This window comes from Schistocerca gregaria, chromosome 7 (assembly GCF_023897955.1).
Source record: "Schistocerca gregaria isolate iqSchGreg1 chromosome 7, iqSchGreg1.2, whole genome shotgun sequence".
In the NCBI taxonomy this organism is placed as follows: domain Eukaryota; kingdom Metazoa; phylum Arthropoda; class Insecta; order Orthoptera; family Acrididae; genus Schistocerca; species Schistocerca gregaria.
Window position 1 is genome coordinate 301,270,765 of NC_064926.1, and position 19,753 is coordinate 301,290,517.

The 19,753-nt window shown below is 40.9% G+C and overlaps 1 protein-coding gene across 5 annotated transcripts in view; it reads left to right on the forward strand.

Annotated features, from left to right (window-relative positions):
* LOC126282042 (fat-like cadherin-related tumor suppressor homolog) overlaps positions 1–19,753 on the forward strand; it is a 1,587,586-nt gene that overhangs the window by 1,553,653 nt on the left and 14,180 nt on the right. For all 5 annotated transcript variants that reach the window (XM_049981457.1, XM_049981458.1, XM_049981459.1 and 2 more), the window contains one exon: positions 10,227–10,573. In XM_049981457.1, the coding sequence (XP_049837414.1) occupies positions 10,227–10,573 (347 nt within the window). The remainder of the gene's footprint in view (positions 1–10,226; positions 10,574–19,753) is intronic.

Here is a 19,753-nt window from a genome sequence, read left to right on the forward strand (position 1 = left end):
TTACACATTTGAGATATGATTAAAAAGGATTTTGGCACACTGAAAATCTGTGATCAGGACAGACAAGTTTTGAGCATTTTTCACACACTATTTTGGTTTTCTTGTCCGCATTTCTTGCACACCTGTAGCATCTTGCTTTCATCATGGGTTCTGGCTCTGAAGATATTTGAGGCAAGAGGGGTACCACCAAGTTTAACAACAATGTCTCTCAGTTCTCAAGAAAGGGGTAGGACATCTTGACATTGTGTATGGAGTTTTATTAAATCCATTCCAAGCCTCTGTAGCAATTCTCTTCTTTTTAAATTATCAGTTTGATCAAGTTGTTTGGTGCACTGAAGTAAAACAGCTGCATTGACTCCTACTATGTTTAAAATGACATAAAATACAGACATTGGCCATCTGCGTGTTTGCTGTGATGTTGGCACACATTTGGTCCAGTGTGTCCACCCCTCTTTTTGTAGCATTGTAATCAATAATCATTTCAGGTTTTCTCTTTTGAGTACTAATTTTCTGATCATGGAGCATAGATGAAAGCAACACAACAGCTCGACCTTTCCAAGGAACATAAGAAGGAATTGTCTTTCCTTCATTATGCCCAAATAATGCAGGTCCTACTGAACACCCTCTGTTTGGTTTGAATTCTTCTGGGATCTCTGGTTTATTTAGCTTTAGAGTGCCTAAGACCGTCAACTGTTTGATTTCCAGTTGATCACAGAATTCAAGTGACATGAACCAACTGTCTGCTGTCACATTTATATTGCTTCCCTCAATTGGTGTTATTAATTTCAAAACATCCTGTGTTGGAATTGATAATTGCATAAATTAGAATGTTCGTGAATCATAAAGGCACATAACTTTGAGGCCATATTTAACTGGCTTCTCAGGCATATACATGTGAAATTTGCACCTCCCATGAAAGGGTACTAACATTTCATCGCTTGCCACATTTGTTCCTGGAGTATAATACTTTCAACATTTGTCTATAAAAGAGTTCCCAGATATCTCTAATAGCTGTAAGTCTATCATCAGCCTTCCTAGCATCTCTTGTAGTAGCACAATCTAAATGCAAACAAGAAAAAATGAATAAAAATCTATGAACGCTCATAGTGGCTTGAAACACTTCACGACCAGTTCATTAGCAAAATGTCCACCAACATTTTCGTGATTAGATTTCATTACTCCATATAAATAAAGCAGACCTAGAAATGCTCTCAGTTATATTATATCTAGCAGCTTTATGAATGCTGGTTGAGGAGCTCTGTATTTGATTGACATGTCATATATCTTGATGTTTGTATTGGTGAGTATTAGTTGTAATAAATCTTCAGTAATGGTTAATTCCCAAGCAGATAATATGTCAGTTGAATCAAGTGTTTTTACTTCATGTCTAGCACCTGGAAGGTGACTAACTATATTGTGAGCACAGATAAGAGTTGTAAGAGGAGCTTCTTTTGACCATTTGTAGCACTGCGTTTTTCCAAAAAAATATTTGTCAGCGGGCCTAATACACACCATTACATCTGATTCTTCACAACTACTTTCTGGTGTAACTTCAAAGGTGGGATCATGATTACTTAGTATAAATTCATCCTCATCTGCTATGCTCTCCTCATCAGATTATCCGCCCTGATAGCTGAGTGGTCAGCATGACGGATTGCCGTCCGACGGGCCCGGGTTTGATTCCTGGCTGGGTCAGGGATTTTCTCCACTCGGGGACTGGGTGTTGTGCTGTCTTCATCATCATTTCATACCCATCTGGCACACAGGTTGCCCAATGTGGCATCGAATGTAATAAGACCTGCACCATGGCAGTCGGACCTGCCCCACAAGGGGCCACCTAGCCAATGATGACAAATGCTCATTTTTATTTTCCTCATCAGATTGCAAAAATACAGGATCATTCACTATTCTTTCCAACCCATCATCTGTTAATGGTATCAATGATGCCATTCTGAAAAATAATGCATACATACTCACATGTTGATGTTGTTGTTGTTGTTTGTTGTTGTCTTCAGTCCTGAGACTGGTTTGACGCAGCACTCCATGCTACTCTATCCTGTGCAAGCTTCTTCATCTCTCAGTACCTACTGCAACATACATCCTTCTCAATCTGCTTAGTGTATTCATCTCTTGGTGTCCCTCTACGATTTTTACCCTTCAAGCTGCCCTCCAATACTAAATTGGTGATACCTTGATGACTCAGAATGTGTCCTACCAACCGATCAATTCTTCTGGGCAAGTTGTGCCACAAACTTCTCTTCTCCTATTCAATACTTCCTCATTAGTTACGTGATCTACCCATCTAATCTTCAGCATTCTTCTGTAGCACCACATTTCGAAAGCTTCTATTCTCATCTTGTCCAAACTGTTTATTGTCCATGTTTCACTTCCATACATGGCTACACTCCATACAAATACTTTCAGAAATGACTTCCTGACACTTAAATCTATACTCGATGTTAACAAATTTCTCTTCTTCAGAAATGCTTTCCTTGCCATTGCCAGCCTACATTTTACATCCTCTCTACTTCGACCATCATCAGTTATTTTGCTCCCCAAATCGCAAAACTCCTTTACTACTTTTAAGTGTCTCATTTCCTAATCTAATTCCCTCAGCATCACCCGACTTAATTCGACTACATTCCATTATCCTCGTTTTGCTTTTGTTGATGTTCATCTTATATCCTCCTTTCAAGACACTTTCCATTCCGTTCAGCTGCTCTTCCAAGTCCTTTGCTGTCTCTGACAGAATTACAATGTCATCGGCGAACCTCAAAGTCTACAAATGGTAGAAACATACACTCCTGGATAATGAAATAAGAACACCGTGAATTCATTGCCCCAGGAAGGGGAAACTTTATTGACACATTCCTGGGGTCAGATACATCACATGATCACACTGACAGAACCACAGGCATATAGACACAGGCAACAGAGCATGCACAATGTCGGCACTAGTACAGTGTATATCCACCTTTCACAGCAATGCAGGCTGCTATTCTCCCATGGAGACAATCGTAGAGATGCTGGATGTAGTCCTGTGGAACGGCTTGCCATGCCATTTCCACCTGGCGCCGCAGTTGGACCATCGTTCATGCTGGACGTGCAGACCGTGTGAGATGACGCTTCATCCAGTCCCAAACATGCTAAATGGGGGACAGATCCGGAGATCTTGCTGGCCAGGGTAGTTGACTTACACCTTCTAGAGCACGTTGGGTGGCACGGGATACATGCGGACGTGCATTGTCCTGTTGGAACAGCAAGTTCCCTTGCCGGTCTAGGAATGGTAGAACGATGGGTTCGATGACGGTTTGGATGTACCATGCACTATTCAGTGTCCCCTCAACGATCACCAGAGGTGTACGGCCTGTGTAGGAGATCGCTCCCCACACCATGATGCCGGGTGTTGGCCCTGTGTGCCTCGGTCGTATGCAGTCCTGATTGTGGCGCTCACCTGCACGGCGCCAAACACGCATACGACCATCATTGGCACCAAGGCAGAAGCGACTCTCATCACTGAAGACGACACGTCTCCATTCGTCTCTCCATTCACGCCTGTCGCGACACCACTGGAGGCGGGCTGCACGATGTTGGGGCGTGAGCGGAAGACAGCCTAACGGTGTGCGGGACCGTAGCCCAGCTTCATGGAGACAGTTGCGAATGGTCCTCGCCGATACCCCAGGAGCAACAGTGTCCCTAATTTGCTGGGAAGTGGCGGTACAGTCCCCTACGGCACTGTGTAGGATCCTACAGTCTTGGCGTGCATCCGTGTGTCGCTGCGGTCCGGTCCCAGGTCGACGGGCACGTGCACCTTCCGCCGACCACTGGCGACAACATCGATGTACTGTGGAGACCTCATGCCCCACGTGTTGAGCAATTTGGCGGTACGTCCACCCGGCCCCCGCATGGCCACTATACGCCCTCGCTCAAAGTCCGTCAACTGCACATACGGTTCACGTCCACGCTGTCGTGGCAAGCTACCAGTGTTAAAGACTGCGATGGAGCTCCGTATGCCACGGCAAACTGGCTGACACTGACGGCGGCGGTGCACAAATGCTGCACAGCTAGCGCCATTCGACGGCCAACACCGCGGTTCCTGGTGTGTCCGCTGTGCCGTGCGTCTGATCATTGCTTGTACAGTCCTCTCGCAGTGTCCGGAGCAAGTATGGTGGGTCTGACACACCGGTGTCAATGTGTTCTTTTTTCCATTTCCAGGAGTGTAGCTTTGCCCTTCCTTAATCTAGCTTCTTAGATAATTAGTAGGGTCAGTGTTGCCTCACGTGTTCCCACATTTCTACGGAATCCAAACTGATCTTCCCCGAGGTCGGCTTCTACTAGTTTTTCCATTCGTCTGTAAAGAATTTGCGTTAGTATTTTGCAGCTGTGACGTACTAAACTGATACTTCGGTAATTTTCACATCTGTCAACTCCTGCTTTCTTTGGGATTAGGATTATTATATTCTTCTTGAAGTCTGAGGGTATTTCACCTGTTTCATACATCTTGCTCGCCAGATGGTAGAGTTTTGTCAGCACTGGCTCTCCCAAGGCCGTCAGTAGTTCCAATGGAATGTTGTCTACACCGGGGGCCTTGTTTCGACTCAGGTCTTTCAGTGCTCTGTCAAACTCTTCACTCAGTATCCTATCTCCCATTTCATCTTCATATACCTCCTCTTCCATTTCCATAATATTGCCCTCAAGTACATCGCCCTTGTACCCTCTATATACTCCTTCCACCCTTCTGCTTTCCCTTCTTTGCTTAGAACTGGGTTTCCAACTGAGCTCTTGATATTCATACAAGTGGCTCTCGTCTCCAAAGGTCTCTTTAATTTTCCTGGAGGCAGTATCTATCTTACCCCTCATGAGATAAGTCTCTACATCCTTACATTTGTCTTCTAGCCATCGCTGCTTAGCCACTTTGCACTTCCTGTCGATCTCATTTTTGAGACATTTGTATTCCTTTTTGCCTGCTTCATTTACTGCTTTTTTATATTTTCTCCTTTCATCAATTAAATTCAATATTTCTTCTGTTACCCAAGGATTTCTACTAGCCCTCGTCTTTTTACCTACTTGATCCTCTACTGCCTTCACTACTTCATCCCCCAAAGCTACTCATTCTTCTTCTACTGTATTTCTTTCCCCCATTCCTGCCAATTGTTCCCTTATGCTCTCCCTGAAACTCTGTACAACCTCTGGTTCTTTCAGTTTATCCAGGTCCCATCTCCTTAAATTCCCACCTTTTTGCAGTTTCTTCAGTTTTAATCTACAGGTCATAACCAATAGATTGTGGTCAGAGTCCACATCTGCCCCTGGAAATGTCTTACAATTTAAAACCTGGTTCCTAAATCTCTGTCTTACCATTATATAATCTATCTGATACCTTTTAGTATCTCCAGGCTTCTTCCATGTATACAGCCTTGTTTTATGATTCTTGAACCAAGTGTTAGCTATGATTAAGTTGTGCTCTGTACAAAATTCTACCAGGCGGCTTCCTCTTTCATTTCTTAGCCCAATCCATATTCACCTACTACATTTCCTTCTCTCCCTTTTCCTACTACCGAATTCCAGTCACCCATGACTATTAAATTTTCATCTCCCTTCACTATCTGAATAATTTCCTTTATTTCATCATACATTTCTTCAGTTTCTTCGTCATCAGCAGAGCTAGTTGGCATATAAACTTATACTACTGTAGTAGGTGTGGGCTTCGTATCTATCTTGGCCACAATAATGCATTCACTATGCTGTTTGTAGTAGCTTACCTGCATTCCTATTTTTCTATTCATTATTAAACCTACTCCTGCATTACCCCTATTTGATTTTGTGTTTATAACCCTGTAGTCACCTGACCAAAAGTCTTGTTCCTCCCGCCACCGAACTTCACTAATTCCCACTATATCTAACTTTAACCTATCCATTTCCCTTTTTAAGTTTTCTAACCTACCTGCCTGATTAAGGGATCTGACATTCCACGCTCCGATCCGTAGAATGCCAGTTTTCTTTCTTCTGATAACGACATCCTCTTGAGTAGTCCCTGCCTGGAGATCCGAATGGGTGACTACTTTACCTCCGGAATATTTTGCCCAAGAGGATGCCATCTTCATTTAATGATACAGTAAAGCTGCATGCCCTCGGGAAAAATTACGGCCGTAGTTTCCCCTTGCTTTCAGCCGTTCGCAGTACCAGCACAGCATGGCCGTTTTGGTTATTGTTACAAGGCCAGATCAGTCAATCATCCAGACTGTTGCTCTTGCAACTACTGAAAAGGCTGCTGCCTCTCTTCAGGAAGCACACGTTTATCTGGCCTCTCAACAGATACCCCTCCGTTGTGGTTGCACCTACGGTACGGCTATCTGTATCGCTGAAGTACGCAAGCCTCCCCACCAATGGCAAGGTCCATAGTTCATGGGGGGGGGGGGGGGACGTACTCACATAACCTTAAAAATTGATGTTATCATTGAAATTTTGCTTTTTTTTAAGTGCTCTAAGACTTCAGTCACTTAAAACAGTCATTGAGATAATGAAAAACAACTTCTGTTAATACTCTGGTGGAGTATTCTGAGACCTTTTCTCTTTATTTCACACTGCATCCAAAACTCAGTGTTAAACGGCATCACTTCACTGTGGACTACCAAGAACACAGGCACCATCCGTTGATCCGTTTGCATACTGTGTATCTTATTCAATTTGCCTGGTGTTCTCCAGGACCCAACAATAGCTGTTAAGGGTTAAAGAAGACTTCTGGAATGGCATTTTTGCGGAAAGGCCTGTATGTATGTGAAGAAGAAAGTATGAGGCATAATGTTGAGCTTTTCCGTGAGGTATCTAATGTGGTTCATCAAGAAAATGGGGTTGCCTTTTGCTGCAGATAAGCTGTAATGTCATTATTTACTTGTGAGACTGTGAGTGGCCATCATTAGCTATCAATAGGTACAGGAAAAATAATTTTGTTTCATGACCAAAGTTGGTGTTATTTTTTGTTGAATTTAGTGTTGCTGCTTTTTGGCAAATTTAATGTTATTTTTCTATCAAATTTGGTGTTTCTTTTGCCAAATTCTGTAAGTCCATATTTCTTGCCAAATACCTTGTTGTTTTTGTTAAGTTCAGTGTAGTGCCAAATTCTATGGGGTTTTTCTGCCAAATTTGGTATTTTTCTTCCCAAATGTGTTCTTTTTACAAAATTTGGTGTTGTTTTTGACAAATTTGATAAGTTTTTTTAACAAATTTGGTGTTTTTTTTACCAAATTTTGATTTTTTTGCCATATTCAATGTTGCTTTTTTGCCAATTTTTGTTATATTTTTGCTCAATTTTGTGGTGTTTTTTTGCCAAATTCGGTGGTATATCATCAGATCTAGGTTTGTTATGCAGGGAATGAACTGTTATTTTAAGATCATACACAAACTCCCAGCCTTAAGGAGATTAAAAGCCAAACTGCAGTTTGGATATTCAGTAATTAGTAGTTACAAATTAGTAAATTACTGTCCTTATTTTTGTTACATTTTTATACACTGCAAAATTACAAATTTTGCAATATGTCATAAAGTCACTGATTTCACATTATTTCATTAACAACCAATAATTTTGTGTTTTTTTCACATTAACATTTTCTCAACATTTTCCTGTCCCTAGCTATCAACCATCAAGCCAGAGAAGACAGGTGAGGTAAATTTAGAAGTGTGGAATTTTTAAAGATTACATGAGGTGATTATTTGGGACAGCAATGGACCACTTGAATGCCAGGAAATGGAATCATTGTATGGAGCAGTGAATATGAGTTACAGCTTTATTCTGTAATTCGGGGATTTTTTTGAAAGCTTTTACCAAATTTCAATAAAAACTGCACTTACAGTCATTGAGAAACAAGGCACTGATTCAACCTAAGTTAGTGTAATTAGAAATGTATGTCAGTTCCGCAGCTTCCATTATACTTCATCAGATAGTGGCAAATTGTTAAATGATAGGAGACATCAGGAAAGAAATTTCTGTATCACAAAAATAATTACTAGCAGATCTGGAGAAAGTTTCCAAACCACTAAACTGGGAAATGGATAATATCTGATTTGCCTTCATTTTGCTGATGAGATTGTTCTATTGGCCTCTGGTGCCAACTTCAATGACTAAGAGGATTACTTATGTAAAACAAGTTTAAAAATAGGTTGCTACTGGTTAGTAATGTGATGTTTCGTGTGCAGGGGGTCGTTTTTTTTTTTTTTTTTTTTTTTTTTTTTTTTTTTTTTTTTTTTTTTTTAAGCCCGTTGTGGTTGAATTTGTGAGAGACACTGGTGATTAGTATAGGTGTGAAATTCTGCAGGTTAAATATTTTAGAGATTTAATTAACAGTCGTGATACAAAAGGAGTTTCATGGTGTGTGTCAGGTGAAATACATTAGAAAGACGGGTCTAGAGTATTTGAGGGGTTCATGTGACAGCTTTTAGGAGAATGCTGCTCCATATTTTTGAAAGCATTGGTTTCACTGTGGGAAACTGGCTGTAGGAATTTGAGATATTTTAACAGGACTAACTCTCAGAGGGAGCAGAGCTGATTCAGGTCTGCTCACACAATGCTAATCTGTTTGTGCTGGGCTAGGTTGGTGAGGGGCAGGTATTGATGAAATATGAGAGCTAGGAGGTCCTTATGGAAGAAGGTACAACAATGGGGTATGGCAATTTGGGTGAGAGGAGGCAGAATTTCAAGAACAGGAAATGCATTGTGTTTCAGATTAGTTAAAGATTGTTTCCTGAATTGACAAAGGTAAAAGGAAAATGAATCTATTATTAGATTATTATTAAATGAATCTATTATTAGATTTGAAATAGAATGTAATGTCAACTGTTAGAGAAGATAAGAATTTGGACACTGGGGAACCGACTCTAGAGATGAACACTGAAAACATATATTTAGGAAGGCTGGTATTACACTATCAAATTTCTTTGTCAAATATCTTTGTCCAATATCTTTGTCAAAGATATTTGATGGTGTAATAGGGAGCCTTGTCAAATGTCGTCCAATATTTGATCAAATCTAGGGCCTCGCTTAGATTTGATCAAAGAAGTCGCTTGTCTTCTGTTCACTGCAATGTGACATGTTACCACGTGGAGCGCTAGCATCGCTGCACTCTGTTGTCTGTAGTGTTTTTATAAACATTGCAGGTATATACAATTGGTGTGTGCCGACAACTACAAAATTAATAGAGATGTATGAAGCTGATGAGGCGCTTCATAACGTGAGGCACGCTGAATACAAAAATAGATTACGAAGTTTGGAGACCTAACCTAACCTAACCTAACCTAACCCTCTCCTGTAGCAAGGAAGTGGAGTGTTACAGTGAGCCTGTCTTCTGCAGATGTAGCAGTTCTTAAGTGAATATTGTGCTTAGTGATATGAGGATACATTTCATTGAACACATTCAGAAACATAGGCTCATCCATTCTAACTAATTGAAGTACGGCTTGATGTCCTCCACTATAAGCTCATGTAACAAGTTTTGTTGTATGCTTTTATCGTGTCGTCATAAAACCCACGGCTTCACCCAGGTATGTTTCCTTTTTTTTTTCCCCCCGCTTCTCTTCTGCACGTGCACACAGTGCAATTGTGGTACATGCAACTGCTGCGGTTAATAACAAGTTGTTGTTGTCAGCCATCTTGAACTTTGACGACAAATTGGATGACAGTGTAATACCCCTTCTAGCGCTACGTCAAAGATCTTTGTTAAATATATTGGACGGAATGTTTGATCAAATCTTTGACAAAGAAATTTGATAGTGTAATACCGGCCGAAATAAACACAGATAAAAGATCTTTAAGTTCATAAGCTAAGCCACAAATGTTCTAGTTTTGTTTATATGCTTTCTCACTATTCAGTGCCTCCAGTATGTATCATTGTTTAACTTGATGTAGTATTGCAATCTCTCTCTCTCTCTTTAAAAACAAATATTCAAGAGACCCCCCCTCCCCCAGTTAATGCTTTTCAACACATTACCGTAACATTTTGTAAGTGGAATACACTTGAGATATTTGTTGCTGTAATGGTGACTGAAGACCCCACAACACCTTTTTTACATAACACTGACCATGTGATGCATATTTGTAGTTTTTTAAAGAAACTAAATGCTTTACTAAAATTTTGAAAATGGAAAAAATTTTATTTATATTTATAGGTAGAACAAAGTAAAGTAAAATTATTGGATACAACTATACTAATTTTGTTTATGTGTTTTGTCATTTACAGGAGACCGTTGTGAAACTGTGATAAATGAATGTGCCAGAGATCCATGCCCAATGTTTAAAGTTTGTATTCCTGATGCTTCTCTTCAAGGTTATTCATGTCAGTGTCCAGAAGGTTTTGCTGGAACAACTTGTGAGATTGATATATCTAAATGTCATGATGAATCTTGCTACATTCCTCGGAATCCTGTGTCCTTTGGAGGCAAGAGCTATGCACAGTACAAAATTGGAAAAAATCTGATAAAGAAAACCTTAGAAGATCAACTCAGCCTCTCTTTAAGAATTAGAACAGTTCAACCAACTGGAAATCTTATGTATGCAGCAGGAAAAATAGACTATAATATACTGGAGGTAAGCATATTCTCTTAACACAAGAATCAAAAGTAATTAACTGTGCTGTCATTTACTACAAAGCTAATTCGAAAAATTGAAAACAAATTGAGATCAGGGAAAGAACTGCTATTTTGCAGCATATCACCTATAAAATATTCAAGAAGTCTAAACATTGGGAATATAAAGAAATACTGGATGAGATTCAGATTCATGTTGATTATTTACAACATTTTTGTTCTAAATTGTGAGAATAAAGGTAATAAACAAAAGTAAAACAATTATATTAACACCACATTTGATGGAAGTAGCATATAATAACTGATTAGAAATATATGGAAAACAGATAGGTCAAGATACATATGATGAATATCTAGCTTTCAAAAAGTCCAAAAAGTTTGTCAGTGGAAAAAAGTAGGGAAAAAACCAGTATCTGAATAATGACAGGAAAAAAAATCACAACACCAAAAACTAATTAATGTAGAGTAATGAAACTTCAGGCATACATTTGTCTATGTAATATACTTAAGTGATCAGCATTGCAAGACCACAGATTAATGGAAGTGTAAGATAAGCTTTGCCAATGTGAAATTCTGGCACATTAATAACCTATAACCACTAGAATACTAAATGCAAATGTGGATGTATGGGAACAGTATATAAATAGCGGTATACAGAATAAACTGCCCCCACTAATATCTGCACATACATATATTTTGACAATTAGGCCGGTATTACACTACCAAATTTCTTTGTCCAATATCTTTGTCAAAGATATTTGAGGGTGTAATAGGGACTTTGTCAAATGTCGTCCAATTTTGATCAAATCTAGGGCCTCGCTGTAGATTTGATCAAAGAAATCGCTTGTCTTCTGTTCACTGCAATGTGACATGTTACCACATGGAGCACTAGCATCGTTGCAGCATTCTGTCATCTGTAGTGTTTTTATGAACATTGCTGGTAATTACAATTGGTGTGTGATGACAACTACAAAATTAATAGAGATGTATGAAGCTGATGAGGCGCTTCACAACATAACATAACATAACATAACCCTCTCCTGTAGCAAAGAATCGGAGTGTTACAGTGAGCCTGTCATTTGAAGATGTAGCAGTTCTTAAGTGAATATTGTGCTTTGCTATATGAGGATACACTTCACTGAGCACATACAGAAATGTATGATCATCCATTCTTAAGTAATTGATGTGTGACTTGAAGTCTTCCACTGTAAGCTCACGTAACAAGTTTTGTTGAATGGTTTTATTGTGCCGTCCTAAAACCGACGGCTTCACCCAGATTAGATTAGTTTTTCATTCCATAGATCCATGCTGAGGAGATCCTCGTAGATGTGGAACATGTCAATTTTTTTAAGCTGAAATAACAATACTAATGGTACGAATAAATACAATACATCATTTGTTTCTATTAAAAATTTTGTCAATGGAGTCGGAGGAGTTGGCCACTAGTAAGTCTTTCAGGCTACTTTTAAACTAATCTTTATTTGTAACTAAATTTTTTTATGTTTGCTGGCAAATTATTGAAGATGAGTGTTCCTGTGAGTGTTCCTGAGTAGTGGACCCCTTTTTGAACTAAAGTAAGTGCTCTCCTGTCCTTGTGCAGATCATTTTTGTTCCTGGTATTGTATGTATGAAGTGAGTTGTTTGTTGGAAAAAGGGATATATTATTTAGGACAAATTTCATTAAGGAGTAAATATACTGAGAGGCAGTAGTTAGTATACCCAGTTCTTTGAAGAGGTTTCTGCAGGACGTCCGTTAATTTACTCCACATATAATACGTATTACATGCTTTTGGACTCTGAGATTGAAGATTTACTGCAAAATATTATCCCATATGACATTATGGAATGAAAGTAGGCAAAGTATGCAAGCTTTTTCATTTTTCTTCTACCCATGTCTACTAACACTCGAATTTGCAAATACAGATTTGTTAAGACGTTTCTGCAGTTCTGTGGTGTGCTCCTCCCAACTGAATTTATTATCAAGTTGTAATCCCAGGAATTTAAGACTGTCAACCTCGTATGTATGGTTCCTTTTTTCCCCCACTTCTTTGCCGCATGCGCACATGATGCAATTGCGGTACGTACAACTGCTGCGGTTAATAACAAGTTGTTGCCAGCCATCTTGAACTTTGACGAAAAATTTGATGACAGTGTAGCACTATGTCAAAGATCTTTGTCAAATATATTTGATGGAATATTTGATCACATCTTTGATCAAATCTATGACAAAGAAATTTGATAGTGTAATACCGGCCTTATCATACATGTGCACGCAGTACAAGGTATAAGAACAGACTGAATTACATGGAGGCTCGGATGAGTGATCTGAGTCCCAAAGATTAATGTTGTCTGTGGTCGATATTACCTATAGACACCACACAGCCCCTCCCCCCCCCCCCCCTTCTCCCCCGCAGTACGGAGTACCGCATGCGAGTCTTGAGGGAAGACCATGAGGGTGGCGACGCTGTTGGTGGTCGTACGAGCTGGTAGACGCATGACCGGGACCTCCACCCTGACTGAGGTAGGGTGCAGAGGCGGAGCGACAGGAGACAAGCCTACCTTGAAGTTGTTGAGCCAGCGAGGATGGACATTGTGGCAGCCAGCCTGAGAGCAGATGGGTTGAATGGCAGATGGTGGGGCATAGGTGTGGCAAGCTCGGATGTTAATCGAGATGAGAGCTGATTGACTTGAAGGATTGCGATAGCAGGTGGATCTGTAGGTTGGTAGGCAATTTGGCAGACCACACTGCCCACAGTTATGTCCAGCATGGTATGCCACTGACAAGTAACCCAAGGCAGCCCCAAAGTTGTGATGGAGTTTGGTCCTCCAGGTGTTCCTTGCACACGATCTTGATGATTAATTATTGTGGTGGGCAGGCGAGTCATTCTATGAATGTTTCCTTCATGAACTCGTACTTAGGTGGAGGTGGTGGCGAGAGGAATAGATTGCAAATCAAGTCCAAATGTTTATGGAGGTGTGTTATGAGACATAGGAATTTAGAGTTGCCATTGGACATGTGATGCAATTCAAAAAGATGCTTGACAAGCACAAATCATAATACAGGGTTGTCTTCATATAAAGGTGGCAGCTTTGGCAGACAACCTGGGGGATGGGATGAAGGCAGCTTCAGTGTGCCTTGGAAAACAGGCTGGTCCATGGCATGAGAGGCCGTCCAGCAGGCCAGCACAGTAGGTGTGGTTGTGTTACTGGCAAGAATGTCCCTAGCAATAACGGGTTGCATTGTCCTTGATGTGTCGCAAAAACATGATGCCTTTGGCGTCGCCGGTACCGTGGGAACGAGCGGTTGCGCGATACATGTAGGGGTCCCATAAACCGGACCGTAGGTTACAGGTACTGATTTGAATTTACCCACCTCGGAAATAATGCAGAAGGCTGGCACGGCAGACACAGGCAGAGCTGTGGGAGAGGCGAGCAGCTGAGTGGTCGGAACCAGATCCCCCTGCGAGTGGGGGGGGGGGGGGGGTTGGGGTTGGTAACTTGTGTGACAAAAGTGTGAGTTCTCTGTGCACGTTGAAAACACACCCTGTGGGGTCGGACTATAAATTACTGGTAGAACTTGCAGGAGATCACTGCAGTGTGATAAGATGCCGCTGGAAGGTGAAATGCTGAAAGATGAACTCAAACCCACGTGGTCGAAAAGTTGAGCAGCAGGTCTGGGGGTGAGCAAGGAGAATTTTGTGCGTGAAAATGTCCATCATTAGTCTACAGCTGAGGCAAAAATCAGGACAGGTCGCAATTGATAGTGGATGGGTGCACTTTGCACAAATGGCGGCATTGCACATGGCTCGACAATAACTGTTGTTGCCACCCTTTGAGAGTCAAAGTACGTGTGCAAATGTAGATCACTTTGAACATTATACAATCAATCAGTAGGTACACAGTTCTGAATATGATCCACTTCACACTTCACATATTGGCGAGCACATTCCGGCGACACGTAACCCGAGTCCATTGTTTGAGTTGAGGGTGTAGCACTCAACCATTGTAAAACAACAAAGTTTGAGGTTAACGTGGTTGGAGATCCTGAATCACTGTGGAGTAATGGAGAGCCAGCCATTGGCGAAGGATTGAAGGGGCCCAGCGGTTGTAGTTGGGCTTCCAAATCTTCAAACAAAGCATTGTGTGAGGTGACCATGGTGGCGTGCACATAACCTGTTGATTTACAACACCCGGTGTGGGAAATGTAGAAACTTCAGGGTCACCAATATAGGAAAAGGATGTGAATAGTGGAATACAGAATAAACTGTCCCCACTAATATCTGCACATACATATATTTCGACAATTATCATACATGTGCACAAAGTACAAGGTATAAGAACAGACTGAATTAACATGGTGGCACGGATGAGTGGCCTGAGTCTCAAAGATTAATGTTGTCTATGGTCGATATGACATATCGATGCCACACATGCATTGTGTTGTCCAGATGCCAGATGTCAGTTTGTGGGATGGTGTTCCATGCCTTTTGCACGTGGTCAGTCAATATAGGGATGGTTAATGCTGTTTGTGGATTATGCTTAAGTTATTGTCTGATGATGTCCCATATGAGCTTGATCTGGTGGCTGACAGGCCAAGGCAACATAACATGTCGACATTCCAAAGGGCATGTTGGGCAACAACAGCAGTATGTGGGCAAATGTTACCCTGTTAGGAAACACCCCTGGAATGCTGTTCATGAGTAGCAGCACAACAGTTTGACATACAAATTTGCAGTCATCATGGCCATCACTGGCACAGAGGCAGAACACAGCAAAACTCTACCCTGCCCTCCAATGAGCTCTTGCTAGATACTAGTAAAGTTGCAAATGGTGGTGGCCTGGGGTGAATTGAATACATGTTACAGGGCATTCGGCTCAGAGCTGTTGTTGAAGTAACCGATTTGTAACAGTTAATTGTGTCACTGTAGTGCCAACAACTGCTCAGATTGCTGCTACAGATGTAGCATGATGCACCAGAGCTATATGCCAGACAGGATGGTCTCCCCTCTCTGCAGTGCTGTGTGGCCATCTAAAACATGTCTCACTGTGATGTTACATTCTCATGGCCAATGCTGCCAGTAATCATGTACAGTGGCTACATTCCTGCCAAGTCTTTCAGCAATACCCCATAAGGAGCATTACCCAGCTTCTCATAGACGTATTACACAACTTGTTCAAACTTTGTGGGATGTTAGTAATGCTTTCTTTGTTGCCTTAAAGTCATTCTTGACTAACATCAGCTCACCACGTCTAGTCTCAAAGGTAAGTAATGCTCATGACCATTACAGTGTGTATTTAAACCAAACCTGATTTGCATCCTCATAGTGACGCTACTAGTGCCACACTTGGGCAACTGGCGTAAAATTTGAATAGATGTCATCTTATAGATGTAGAAACATGCCTATCAACTTTCATTCATGTTGAGCAATTCTTTCAAGGTGTTGCGATACCCACCCTCCTTGTTGTGTATTGGGTTGGTGCATAAGTTCGTAGTGTTTTCCCGTAAGTTTATTAAACACGCCAGACGCCCATAACAGAGACTTAAGTCATTAATAATATGTTCCACTTCACTATTTTCAACAGTCTGCCAATACTGGGCTAACTTTTCGACTCTGCGACTGTAGAAATCACGTGGTTTTAAGGAAAAGCACTCATTCAGCCATATTTGGAGCACATTCTCATCCAGGAAGGAAGTTCCTTAAAGGCTGTTTTATAGACGGTGAAAACGGTAAAAATCTGAGGGCACAAGACCAGGTGAATAAGGTGGGTGCAGAATGACTGCCCAACCCAACTCCTGTATAGTGTTTTTTATCAGTCTGACACAATTCAGGGAGCGTTACCATGGAGTAACATCACCGCATTGCAGCCATCCCAGTCTCTGTTCTTCGATTGCTTCTGTAAAATGTCTCATTTGCTGACAATTAAAGTCTGCAGTGATGGTTACACCTTGGTGAAGCAAATTGTAGTACACCACACCATCACTGTTCCACGAGATGCATAACATTATATTTCGTGTATGCATGCAAGTCTTTGTGTATGGGGAGTTGCTGCTTTGTTTGGGCTCAACAATTTCTTTCTTACTCTTATGTTAGCATAAAGACATCATTTCTCATCACCAGTAATGATGCAGGTTGGGAATGGTCAGTGTTGTTGATGAACCAGTTGTTGATGAAGAAGCAGAGATGCACTTGTGGCCACCTGCTGTTAAAGTATGAGGTACCCATATGCTCATTTTTTCCCCATTGCATGCAAACATTACACAATGTGGAATGATTGTAGTTCATCTCATTTGCCAGTTTTCAATTACACTGACATGGATTACTCGGATTAATGCTTTTAAATTATCTTCATCAAACTCCGAAGGTCTCCTGAACAAGGAGAGTTACTAATGTCAAAATGCTCATCCTTAAATCAAGCAAACCATTTTCTTGCTGTGCCATGTTGAGTGACATTATCCCCAGACATGGCACAAATGTTCCTGGATACCTCCACTACTGTCAGCCCTGTACTGAACTCAAACAGAAGAACATATCAGAAATGTTCCAATTTCTCCACTTGGCACTCCATTTTCTAGTGTTCAGAGCTCCAAGCACTATCTCCGGATGACAAAATGACAATATATAACTATATAATTCAAACCCTTAATCGGGCAGGTAGGTTAGAAAATTTAAAAAGGGAAATGTAACTTACCAAGCGAAAGTGTTGGCATGTTGATACACACACAAACAAACACACAAATTTCAAGCTTTCGCAACCAACGGTTGCTTCATCAGGAAAGAGAGAAGGAGAGGGAAAGACGAAAGGATGTGGGTTTTAAGGGAGAGGGTAAGGAGTCATTCCAATGCCGGGAGTGGAAAGACTTACTTTAGGGGGGGAAAAAGGACAGGTATACACTCGCGCGCGCACACGCACACACGCCCACACGCACACACACACACACACACACACACACACACACACACACACACACACACACACACACACACACACACACACACACACACATCCATCTGCACATATACAGACACAAGTAGACATTTATAAAGGCAAACTCTGTGTTTGTGTTTGTTTGTTTGTCTATCAACATGCCAACGCTTTCGCTTGGTAAGTTACATCATCTTTGTTTTTAGATATATTTTTCCCACGTGGCATGTTTCCCTCTATTATATTCATAAAAAGGGAAATGGATAGGTTAAAGTTAGATATAGTGGAAATTAAATGGCTCTGAGCACTATGCGACTTAACTTCTGAGGTCATCAGTCGCCTAGAATGTAGAACTAATTAAACCTAACTAACCTAAGGATATCACACACATCCATGCCCGTGGCAGGATTTGAACTTGTGACCATAGCGGTTGTTCGGTTCCAGACTGTAGTGCCTAGAAGCGCATGGCCACTCCGGCCGGCTATAGTGGGAATTAGTGAATTTCGGTGGCAGGAGGAACAAGACTTTTGGTCAGGTGACTACAGGGTTATAAACACAAAATCAAATATGGGTAATGCAGGAGTAGGTTTAATAATGAATAAAAAGGTAAGCAACTACAAACAGCATAGTAAACGCATTGAGGGGCCAAGATAGACATAAAGCCGACGCCTACTACAGTAGTACAAGTTCATATGCCAACTAGCTCTGCAGATGATGAAGAAATTGATGAAATGTATGATGAGATAAAAGAAATTATTCAGGTTGAGAAGGGAGATGAAAATTTAATAGTCATCGGTGACTGGAATTCGGTAGTAGGAAAAGGAAGAGAAGGAAACAGTAGGTGAATATGGATTGGGGCTAAGAAACGCAACAGGAAGGCGCCTGGTAGAAGCATAACTAAATCATAGCATAACTTAATCATAGCTAACACTTGGTTCAAGAATCATGAAAGAAGGTTGTATACATGGAAGAACCCTGGAGATACTAGAAGGTTTCAGATAGATTATATAATGGTAAGACAGAGATTTAGGAACCAGATTTTAAATTGTAAGACATTTCCAGGGGCAGATATGGACTCTGACCACAATCTATTGGTTATGAACTGTAGATTAAAACTAAAGAAACTGAAAAAGGTGGGAATTTAAGGATATGGGAACCTGGATAAACTGAAAGAACCAGAGGTTGTACTGAGTTTCAGGGAGAACATAAGGGAACAATTGACAGGAATGGGGGAAAGAAATACAGTAGAAGAATAATGGGTAGCTCTGAGGGATGTAGTAGTGAAGGCAGCAGAGGATAAAGTAGGTACAAAGACGAGGGCTGCTAGAAATCCTTGGGTAACAGAAGAAATATTGAATTTAATTGATGAAAGGAGAAAATATAAAAATGAAGTAGGCAAAAAGGAATACAAACGTCTCAAAAATGAGGTCGACAGGAAGTGCAAAATTTCTTAGCAGGGAGGGGTAGAGGACAAATGTAAGGATTTAGAGACTTATCTCATGAGGGGTAAGATAGCTACTGCCTACAGGAAAATTAAAGAGAACTTTGGAGAAAAGAGAACCACTTGTATGAATACCAAGAGCTCAAATGGAAAACCAGTTCTAAGCAAAGAAGACAAAGCAGAAAGGTGGAAGGAGTTTATAGAGGGTCTATACAGGGGAAATACTCTTGAGGACAATATTATGGAAATGGAAGAGAAGGTAGATGAAGATGAAATGTGAGATATGATACTGCATGAAGAGTTTGACAGAGCACTGAAAGACCTAAGTCGAAACAAGGCACTGAGAGTAGACAACATTCCATTAGAACTACTGATAGCCTTGGTAGAGCCAGTCCTGACAAAACTCTACCATCTGGTGAGCAAGATGTATGAGACAGGTGAAATGCCCTCAGACTTCAAGAAGAATATAATAATTCCAATCCCAAAGAAAGCAGGTGTTGACAAATGTGAAAATTACCGAACTATCAGTTTAATAAGTCACAGCTGCAAAATACTAACGTGAATTCTTTACAGACGAATGGAAAAACTGGTGGAAGCCGACCTCAGGGAAGATCAGTTTGGATTCCGTAGAAATGTTGGAACACATGAGGCAATACTGACCCTACGACTTATCTTAGAAGAAAGATTAAGGAAAGGCAAACCTACGTTTCTAGCATTTCTAGACTTAGAGAAATCTTTTGACAATGTTGACTGGAATACTCTCTTTCAATTCTAAAGGTGGCAGGGGTAAAATACAGGGAGCGCAAGGCTATTCAC